The sequence below is a fragment of the Dendrobium catenatum genome, unplaced genomic scaffold (assembly GCF_001605985.2).
Source record: "Dendrobium catenatum unplaced genomic scaffold, ASM160598v2 fragScaff_scaffold_1680, whole genome shotgun sequence".
NCBI lineage: Eukaryota > Viridiplantae > Streptophyta > Magnoliopsida > Asparagales > Orchidaceae > Dendrobium > Dendrobium catenatum.
In genome coordinates, this window is record NW_021320142.1 from 361,261 (window position 1) to 372,093 (window position 10,833).

Here is a 10,833-nt window from a genome sequence, read left to right on the forward strand (position 1 = left end):
TCTACATAAAAGAGAATATGTAAGTGTCTAGAAAAAAATGTTGGAAAAAGGATGCCACACATGCCCCTAATTTATATATGCATGTCAAGCTCAATATGTAAATGTCTAAAAAAAATATTGGAAAAAGGATGCCATGCATGCCCCTAATTTATATATGCATGTCAAGCTCAACGCTACAAGCTGCGTTGTACAAAGTACTACCACTCTAGAGTTGTTACATTTTCAAAATTAAAATATGTGGCTCACTTAAATATGGCACCTGCCTGAAGGCAAATTCCTCCTACACGGGTCGTGTAGGGCAAGTATGTTGTTGCCATATATAACTGCCAAGTTTTGATTGATGGGATACATCAGTCATGAGCTGCAATTAGAGCACTAGTATTCATCTACTAATAAGCAAGGACTGGGTTCAAAGTGCTCCACAAATCGGTTATTAGCATGCAACTTGCCTTAGATGGTTACCCTTTGTCAAGTTCTTAGCCGCTTCTTGTTCAACTCATAAATGATTGCTCCAGATGATTCTTTTTAAGCTGCTTCTTATGGAAACTTAATCCAATGAAACAGTTTGGCTCAATTTGGCCAGCCCAGATGACCCAATCGATAGTGGCATAGCTCACCTTGCTTAATTTATTTGATCAGCTTAGCTCATGCTAATATAAGTATACATTAGTCCTCAGATTTCTTTGTGCTCCAGAACCAACTACAAAGAAATGAAAGAAAAGATCCTATATCCAATCATTATTCACCGAAGCATGAATCAAAACAACAATAAATTTGAGCTGCGAATTTGAAACATCATTTACTGAGATCATGACATGTTGACGGTTTTTCTTGAAGCAAAGAGATAAAATATAAAGAGCTTATCCCTCTCAAATTTCCTTGTTCTTTCCTGAAAATTTCCATTATGCTTCAAGAGCATCTTAATTTTCTGCATTCAGAAGCAGAGCCCTACATTGGGTACCCATACCCACACCCAGCCATATACCCACCCGGGTATGGGTATGCAAGAATCATGCAACCCCTTTTGAAAAATAAGGAATTATTTTTTTTAATTCACAAATTGTATTTTAAGTACAAATTTAAGCTCTCATTTTTATACGATATTTCTCGAGTGAGTCTCCTAAACTATCAAGCAATGTCACAAGTCTCATATCTCAAGTTCTATTCTTGTCCTCATAAGGACAAAAATCGACAAGACGAGAACCTCAATGATGATCATGTTGAGACTTGAGAGAAAATATCAATTGAATGGAACCTTATCTACAAAATGTCCCTAAATTCTAAAGCTAGTCATTTGAGGCTTGAACTCTAATAAAATTCTAAAACTCAATATTTGTCGGTAACTAAAAATATTCAAGTGAAATCTAGTCTTCATAACTTAAAACAATATCCATCCATCATCCACCACCATTTGACAAGGATGATAACGTTGAGAATAGCCTCATGTCACTAAGAGGTCAATGTCTTGTCAAGCATATTGCTATGATTTATTCTTAAATAATTTCTTGTCAATAAGGACATGGCACATGTCCTCCAACTAGTGGTTTTACACCAACACCACAAGTAAATAATTAGATTGGGCCCTCTAACCATGTAATTTGGCAACAAAATGGCACCATTAAATTATGGTTATGGACAAAATCAACAACTTCACTAATAGCTAAAAAAATCTAAAGTAATGAATCATAAAGGGTACTTGATAGGGCACAGAACCCTGTATTATCTAAGATCGACTTAAATATGTCAATTTAAACAAACATCCAACCAAAGTTTAAAAGGTTCCCATAAACAAAGCAACTCATAACCACTGACAAAAATCTTTTAGTCAAGTTGGGTCGACTATCTCCCATGATGAACTAGACCAAGCTCCATGACAACCTGAGTTGACAAAACCATGAGATTTTGATCGAGTTTGTTATCCTTCCCTACACCATACACTTTAAGTTTAAAGTAGTAATTTTTAACTCTACACTAAATTTATTGCTACTATACGCTAAGAACTTAGCTTCTAATAATTAGCCATAATGAAGAGTTCTCTCTAATTATCGGATGGGCTAATTAATCATACAAGTTGGAGCAAATAAGAAACCTGGGACTAGATCATAAAGTCCTCGTAAAATGAGAGTGAAATATCTAGATGGTGTCTTATCTTTAACCTACCATCTAAAAATTAACCCATAACACCAAACTCTAACAGCAGAATCGGAGCATGAATATTCGGAGCCCTCAAGCCCTTCGTATCAGCATGAACGCATTCATGCAAAAACTCCTTAATATAAGCATGGGATTATATGCGGGCACTATCTAAAAGGGCTCGATGATTGAGCTAGGAAAATTAGTTTTAGGAAGAAAATTAATATGTTTTCCTGATATATTAAAATTTTGATAAATTTTACTTGTTCTAGGATCTAAGCTTTCTCATAAGCGCTAAGTCGTAAGGATTAATTATTAAAACCCCACCCCTGCCCAAAAACCTCTTTATATTAATTAGTACTCATTTCATGTAACTGACATTTCAGATGTTCCCTTGCGTAGTTGCTTCATGCATAAGAATTAGATGAGCGAGCTGATGGTAAATCATGTTGAGACTGCATGATTTCGTTATCCTGGAATTTTTGAATGGACCCCAAGCCAAAATTAGAGACTTTACAAAGACTACAAGCATTAAGTAAAGAGCATGTTGTGATTACGGACAACGAGCCAAGGAACCAGGAACGTGATTGTTGGGCACTAAGTTAGGAATTTGTCACGACTATTAGCATAGAGTCAGAGATCCTTGATTGTGATTGCTTGAAGACTTGTTAGAAAAATCCACATTTTGATATCCCAAACAATCATTTAAAAATCAAGGGTTTTTTTTTTTTTTTTTTTGGTAGACTATGCTTCCAGATATCTTGGGTTTATTGTTCAAAGTGAGGGTGAAATAGATAGGGATATTATTAGTAGAATTCAAGTTGGATGGTCGAAGTGAGGGAATGCATCGGGCCGTTGTTTAATAGAAACTGCCCCTCTAAGGAAAAATTCTATAAGATGGTGGTGAGACCTGCAATGCTTTATGGCACAGAATGTTGGCCCATTAAAAGAGAAGCATAAAAGTAAGCTAAGTATTGCAAAGACAAGGAAGCATGGGTGGATGAGTGGCTTTACTTTTAGAAAAAGAATGTGAAATAAGTATACATGTGAAAAGGTTGGAGTAGCTCCTGTGGCAAATAAGATTAGAGAGAGTCGCCTTAGATGCTATGGTCACATAAAACGTCACTCCTCCTATGACTCGTTTAGGAGAGTAGATGTATTAGATCTGGAATATGTTAAGAAAGATAGAGATAAACCTAAAAAGATTTGGTTAGAAAGTATTAGAAATGGCCTTTTTTATTAGATTTAAATGAGAATTTGACTCTTAATAAGAAAAATGGAGAAAAAAGATTTATCTAGCCAACCTCACGTAGTAGGATAAAGACTTGATGTTGTTGTTATTGTTGTTATTGTTGTAGACCATGGTTCCATTGAAGGGTGAGGATATGGTTGTCGGGTAATATGGGCTATGGACTCAACTGCTCTGTACATTAACCTTAGTTCTCTTAAGAAACTCTGTATCTTAACTTAGTTATGACCTAAATTGTCAAAACAAATAACAGGTAAATTATTTAAGTTTACCAAAACGGGTAGCCAACAATATGTTTCATCCTGTGACTGAAAAGAGTTGCACAAGAGTGATGCTCTCAAAGGGTGCAAACATCTAGATGAAGGCTTGAGTTTAGAAGGGCTACAAACATAATAGAAAAAAGTAGAAAACAATAATTATTATCAATTTTGCAAGATAAGTATCTGGAGTTTCCAACTCACACCTGACCAAATGAAGCAGCAGCGACAGTCTCCTCGGAAATGTAACTGAAATAGTTCTGGACAGGCCCTCCCAGTTCTGTCTCAATTATCTTCATCGCCACTGCTCTTGGAAAAGCTGGAATTTTGTCATGCAAATCAGAAAGTGCCTGTAGGGAAGATGAATGAACAGACAAAGCCATAGAATTGTTAAAATGACACTTATGATTTTTGCTACTTTGCAGAAGCATATCAAAAATACCAGAAACAAAGAATAAAACCAGAAGTTGCCTTAATTAACTTCATTAAAGCAATCAAATCAGCAACATCTGAACATTTTCACTGAGAAGTAAAATATTCCTAAGGATGCTAAATGTGAGAATAGTATAATTCATAACTGTTGCTGATGAATAATTTATTGGCTGCATTAAGCTGAGGTCAATTTAACATTATTGTAAGACAAGAACATGCATCCAAATTCATCTCAATCCAAAAAAGCATGCAGCAACAGCAGCAACATTAGAAAGTTATATCAAGATTAAATCCTTAAAACATTAACACCAAACCTTGGAAATTTCTGAACCAATTATGTCAGGCCGTGTAGAAAGTGACTGGCCAACTGAAAAGAAAACAATATACTTGGTAAGTTACCAGCTTAAATGAAAATTTGTTATAATTTAATAACACCTAAGTGAATGGAAATGTTTAATAAGATGATGATTTGAATTTGTGCCTGAACTATGGGAATGGAAAACAACTTATCGAACCTTTGATAAAAGTTGGACCAAGATTCAACATTGTTTCTTTTAAAAGCTGACCAACATGATATGCTCCATCACTCAAGGTGCTATTCTCTCCTACATCTTTCGTACTTGACTTGAGAATTCTTGCAAGCCGGAATCTTATAGCAGCATAAGAAAATGAAGAGAGCACCTTCAAATGCATCACGGAAAACAGTAAAGCTCAAGTCATCAATAGGTTCCAAAGAGTACGGTTGATTATAAAAAAGGCACTTTGATAAACAAATACAAGGACAAAAGGTATAGGCGTATAGCTGATGGTCAATAGCTTTAAGAGAACGTACGAAACTTTTGCAAAGCATCTTCGCCACCTAAGTAGAATATATGAGTACAGCATCACCATCTCTTAGAAAATAACCCAATTTTTTACTCATATTCATTAGTAACTCACCTAGCTGAAGATCTGTTAAAAAGGTTAAGCGTAGGGAGAGAAAAAAAATAAAGAAAACGGGAGTGAGAACAATCTCCAAATTAAAAAACATGAGTAGTTTAGCAAAAATAGTGTTTGAAGAAGGTAAATAGAGTAAAAAAAAAGGAAAAAATCATCATCTAAGGAGAAGACAATAAATTTTAATGAAAAACGTTAGAAAAGAATGTACCTCTGATGCAGATGAACCGAGTGTTCAAGCCAGTAGGTTTAAAAACTTAAATGTGGGTAACAAAAAAGATGAAAGAATATGTTAAGAATATTGGAGAAAAGCACGAGCCTAAAAGCACAGAAGCACACGAGAACAAGAAAAATACTACAATTTTTTCTCACTTTTACCTCAAAAGTATTATTTCCTCTCTTTTTTTCCCTTCAAACTTAAATATGATTCCTCTATCAACTATACTCACCAGAAATAGAGGGAAACCTAGAACCTCCTATATCTAACTACCTTATCAGTCACCAAACACTTTGACAACCAACAATTTCCTCTTTTAAAGGTCTTTGGCTTCTAAGTAACATATTTGGCCCTTCAATGCTAATTTTCGACCACCCAAGAGATAAATATCATTGTATGTCACCGACCAAGATAACAAACAACGTTTGGTCACTCCAACGGCAACATATTTAGTCTTCATGCCTCTACGACTGGTTGAATAAAGCAGAAGAATGATTGGTGTTTTTCAACTCCATGCAACCATCTCCTTATAAAATACTTAGAGTGGTGGATAACAAACTTGTCGAGTTAGGTATACGACATTAAGTGATAGTGATGTAAAACGTACATGTGAAGATAAGTTGCTTACGGAAATTTGCACACTTAATATTCCTAGAACAAATAATTATATCTTAATGGTGAATTTAAACGACGCAATAAAACACAAAGAGCAGTAAGACAAGCTTAGGCTAAACCACATGTATAGAAATTAAGATAAAAAAAATAGCCAACTTAATCTATGTTGCATGCATGAGTGGTTTCAACAAGAAATCCCTACACTAACAATAAGACTAGTCACTACAAGGAGATCTCTCACTCAACTTATCTAGTTAAGAGGGTTTAGCGGAGAGACTGACGAGAAATTCTTCATGAATCATTTATAAACACCAATTGAAAGTGACTAAGAGATTTAATGATTTGGGGGAGAGTTTATACCAAATAATTAGAGAATACAAGCTCTTCGATTGACATAAGGCACTGGATGAAGAGTAATCAGCAACGTCAAGGCTTGGACACATTTAGGAAGGTGATCAACTGATCATTGATTTTTGGACATCAGGGCGCAGAAATGGCACCAAACTGATTGGACAGCAACTGGAGACGTGTAGGCAGCAGCAAGTGTTGGTTGAGAACCCTTTTGCCTTCTGAATACTTCAACAGCGGTCTGAACAACAACTAAGGAGATGGGACAGCGTCTTGCCGTTAGAGGAGTCTTAGGCACACAATACGGGCCTACTGGGGATGCAGAGCAGCGGGATTATGCTATTGTAATTCCAAGCAGCATCAGGAATCCTACAAGAAAGAGACGTGGGGGGGGGGGGGGGGGGGGGGGGGGGGGGGGGGGGCTAGGGTTGGGGTTCTTTGGGTTGAAACAAGTAGCTTGGGGGAAAGGGGATGGGAGGGAAAATCTGAAATTTAATTCAGATTTTCTTTAAAATTTTGATTAGTGTGTGGGCCCCACTTATTATTTAGCCTGAATTCCCTCTCCCTTTTCTCAATGGCGGCCCTCTCCATGCTCTTTTTTCTCTCTCAATTTCATTAATACCTCATTAAGCCTCCTAATTACCTCCCACAATTCCCTTTCATCCACATTTAATTTCTCCATTAAAATTTGAATTTAAATTCAAATTTCATCCGCCAAATCCCTTAATCTGAAAATTAATTTTAGATTTCTATTCTCCCTCCCTAATCCCCACCTAAGCCCACCCGCCCCTTCTCCCCTTCCTCCCACCTGAGCCCCCTCTCCTCCCTCCCTCTTGGCCGGATTCCTCCTAAGTGACGGCTCCCCCTCCTCAACGTTTCTACGCACAACAAGGAATCTTCATGGTCATGCATGGCCGATCCAGAGCGTAACCATGGATTCATGATAGATAACGTATTTGTAGAGGTTAGATGGAGTTTTCAGAAATGAATGATAAACATATGAAACAAATTGCATAGGAGTTCCCTGATTTTTTTTAGTAATTTGATCCATCAATGGTAAATATATCATCATTTACCACCATCCTTATCTTGTTGCATTGTTGCTCTATATTTCTGAAGTATTGTATGCTCTGCAATGCCAAGTTACCCTTTCGAAGCTCCTACTCGACAAAAACGTTATTCCTTATTTCACCTCTAGGACCATCAATAATAGTTTTTTAACAATTGCTCCCATTATTTCGATAATTGATGTCAAGCACATCGTATCATCCTAGCTTTCATATGATATTACCATAACACCCTTAATCACCTTCCAACAATCAATAAAGAAGGTAAAGATGCAGCCTTCTTCACAAATTTGTCCAGTCAAGAATAAGTTCCTCACCAAGCAACGAAAAAGCCTCACATTGTAAAGCTTCCACATAAATCACTCTTCACATCACCAACTCCTATAAAGTTTAAGAGTTTACCATCAGCAAAACGAATCTTCTTGCAATCTCCTGCAAAATAATTAAATATAAACTATATGTGGGGTTGAATGAAAGGATGCACTTGAGTCTAAGATCTACAACTCCATAAGATTATCTGCATTAAGGACCAATGCATCATAAATCACTTCACTTGAATCAACATTTCATCCATTTGATATATGTGATACAGTTAATCAACCCATCCTACCAGAACCTGTCACGACCTGGCCCGGTTAGCTCGTAGATACGAGGCGGGAACGAGATCGGACATGAAATAAAATTTAACTAATCATTCTTCAAACAAATAAAACCATTCATTGAAACGTGCGAAGCCTAAAACGACGTTTTCGGGTTTTACAGAACCTATGCGTTCATTTAAATCAACACCAATAACTAATTTTTCTTCCTTGTATATACGTTTATATGATTTACCAACACATTCAAAAATTTATTTCTTTAGATTCATTTCCAGAAATCAAAAGAAGCGATAATAACAAAAGCCATATTTTTCCATACATAAAATGGTGGTAATCTACCAAACACGTCAATAACAACATACAAGTTCCAATACCTCAAGAATTCTAAACATTAAAACATGAGGTCGACAACTGAAATAATCTTCGACTTTTTCAGGGTCATAGAACTCAGGTAGAGGCATGGTCCAAACTTGAAAAAGATGTTGGATGTAATCAGCATAAGACTTCAGTGCTTCGAGATCAGCCATTAATGTGTCCAAGCCAGACAATCCTGCTAAAAGTAATTAAATGACCCAGATGTAAAATGCATCATTCAGAATAAAGCAAGATTGACATGTAACAAATATTTAAAATTTTCAAGCATAAGCAAATCAATAGGTGAATTAGAATTACAAAAATAAATGTTTTAAATAAGGCATAATAACCTTGATAAATTTGGGGTTTGTTTGGCAAAAAACAAATAAGTGTTTTAAATCTTTTAGTGCTTTAAGATTTATTTTTAATAAGCAATTTGTTTTTTAGTAGAAAAGTTCTCAAATTACAGAAACAAGTATTTTGATTTTGGGTAATCACCTCTTGTAAGAAGCGCTTAATTATCAAATGACCAAAACAATCAGTGCATCTAGAAAATGTAATGGAGGGCATGATCTTTTACTTGATCGGATATGTTTATTTTCAAGGTTGCCAAAATCGCCAAATAAAAACTTGAGGGGCATCTTTCTTAGAAAATAAAGAATTCTATAAGCATGAGCAAATTTTAAATGAAGTTTATCAGACAAAAAAAATAGATAAAAGTTCTTAAGAGCATGCTTGACATGCTTTAAGCAAGTTTATTCTTATTTTCCAAACAACCCATTATAAACATAAATGTTTTTTTGTTTCTTGTCAGGTCTATGTAGCACATAAACACAATCATTGGCTGTTCATAAAATACGTGTACAATTTCTTAGTTTGTGCAAAACTAAAATTCTTTCTGAAAAATCCTTCGCCATTTATTGACTTAGTTTCTTTGCTCGGTTTCCCACTTCTTTAGATCAAAGAAGATGACCACCAAAACAAAATCAACACGCTGGAGCAGAACCCAAAGCTCCTGCAGTCCTGCATTTAGCTTATATCCAACTTGTTAAGAACCATGGATAATTAATTATAATTTTTATCGCAATAGCAATACCCTTTCAATAATTACCATATATATTCTTCATTATTAATTATTGACACTGAGATAAACTTCTAGAAGACTAATCTAACTCAGAAACCAATCCCACACTCAGTAGGAAGGCATTGTCACAAACCTAAATATACATGTTGCAACTCACCAGCATTACTAAAAAAGAAAACACACGAGAAGACTAGTCAACTAAAGCTATCTTGCATATAAAAGAACCGGACCTAAGACGATATTGGTCCATTCGAAAAGAACTTGATTATTAGTGCAGTTTGCACAATCAAATTTTTCTGAAGGACTAGTCTCTAGCCCTCATCATACAATGCCAAAAAAAATCCGAATAAGTCATTAGCTACTGAAAAAGCGATCCAAAAACCCCGGAATAACAACAACAGCAACAATTCGAAATAACCATTGACATTTCAGAATAGCATAACATTGTTCGACAATAAAATGACACTATTATCTGAATCACGCCTATCTCCATGAAAAATTAAACCAATTAGGGCACGATAAAGCCTTGAAAGGGAAATACGCGACATGGAACCTGGAGGATAAGAGACACTGGGCCACGAGGACAGCTGCCGCCGGGTGTGGTGGGCTTCCTGGTTTTCGAAGAATCGGAGCCAGAAGAAGTCACTAAGAATCCCGGACACGTACTCGTGGATTGGACGGAGTGGCTCAGCAGCCAAGCGCAGCCGCTCGCTGAAGAACTGGCGGTCGCACCTTACAACTTGGAGAACATTGTCCAAGGCTGCGCGCTTCTTCTTGCTCTTTTGCTTCTTCACTGTGAAGCCTGAGCGGGCGGCGATGCGAAGAGGCGGAGGCGAAATCACCGCGACAGTCGCCATGGAGGTAGAGCGGAGTTAGTGAGTTATGTGGTCAGTAATGGCGCTTCAAATGGGAATGAACTAAGGGATAAGAGGCGGTGGCAGGAGAGATGAGTTGCCGGTAGGATCACTGCGGATCCCAAAGAAATCGAAGTTTCGAGCAGCAGAAAATTATGTTTCCAGCAATTTGGCTGGGTGATTTGGCGGAGTCTGGACTCTAGCTTTCGGTGATTACATTTAGGGGCTGTTTGGCAACAAGTGGGATTTAATAAATTCTGTAAATTCGAAATGTGTTAAATTTTAAAAATTGTTTGGTATGTTAAATGTTAAATCTTGTTAAATCCTGAGAAACTGTTTGGTAACATATATCAGGATTTATGGCGGTTAGGGATTTAAGTTTAAAGGAGATATTTATGAAATTAAGATCATTGCATAAAACATAATAAAATTAATTTTAGGTCATATAAAATGACCAAAAATTAAATAAAAAATTAATTGCAAACTAACATGGACCAAAATGAGAGTTGAAATATTAATTAAGTTAATTATATTAATATTTAATTACTAATTATATTATTAATTAATCAATTAAGTTAAATTAGATTATTAATTTATGCACTAATTCTACTATTAATATTTAATTAAATAACTTAATTATTATTTGTTTAAATTATATAAATTAAGTTAATGGATAATAACTTTGAGG

The 10,833-nt window shown here is 35.9% G+C and overlaps 1 protein-coding gene across 3 annotated transcripts; it reads right to left on the reverse strand.

The window, feature by feature from the left end:
* Nucleotides 1-434: 434 nt before the first annotated feature.
* Nucleotides 435-10,362, reverse strand: LOC110104918 (uncharacterized aarF domain-containing protein kinase At1g71810, chloroplastic-like). Of its 3 annotated transcripts, none has more exons than XM_020834212.2 (6): nucleotides 9,845-10,362; nucleotides 8,228-8,406; nucleotides 4,587-4,752; nucleotides 4,386-4,438; nucleotides 3,846-3,989; nucleotides 435-725 (listed from the first exon to the last, which is right to left on the reverse strand). In XM_020834212.2, exons 1-6 carry the CDS (start codon nucleotides 10,146-10,148, stop codon nucleotides 651-653), a joined length of 921 nt encoding a protein of 306 aa, XP_020689871.1. In that variant the 5' UTR covers nucleotides 10,149-10,362; the 3' UTR covers nucleotides 435-650. The 3 variants fall into 3 exon arrangements, with proteins under 3 accessions (XP_020689871.1, XP_020689873.1, XP_020689872.1); XM_020834214.2 differs by having other exon boundaries at nucleotides 437-700; nucleotides 9,845-10,361; XM_020834213.2 differs by having other exon boundaries at nucleotides 443-725; nucleotides 8,228-8,403; nucleotides 9,845-10,360.
* Between the last annotated feature and the right edge of the window lie 471 nt (nucleotides 10,363-10,833).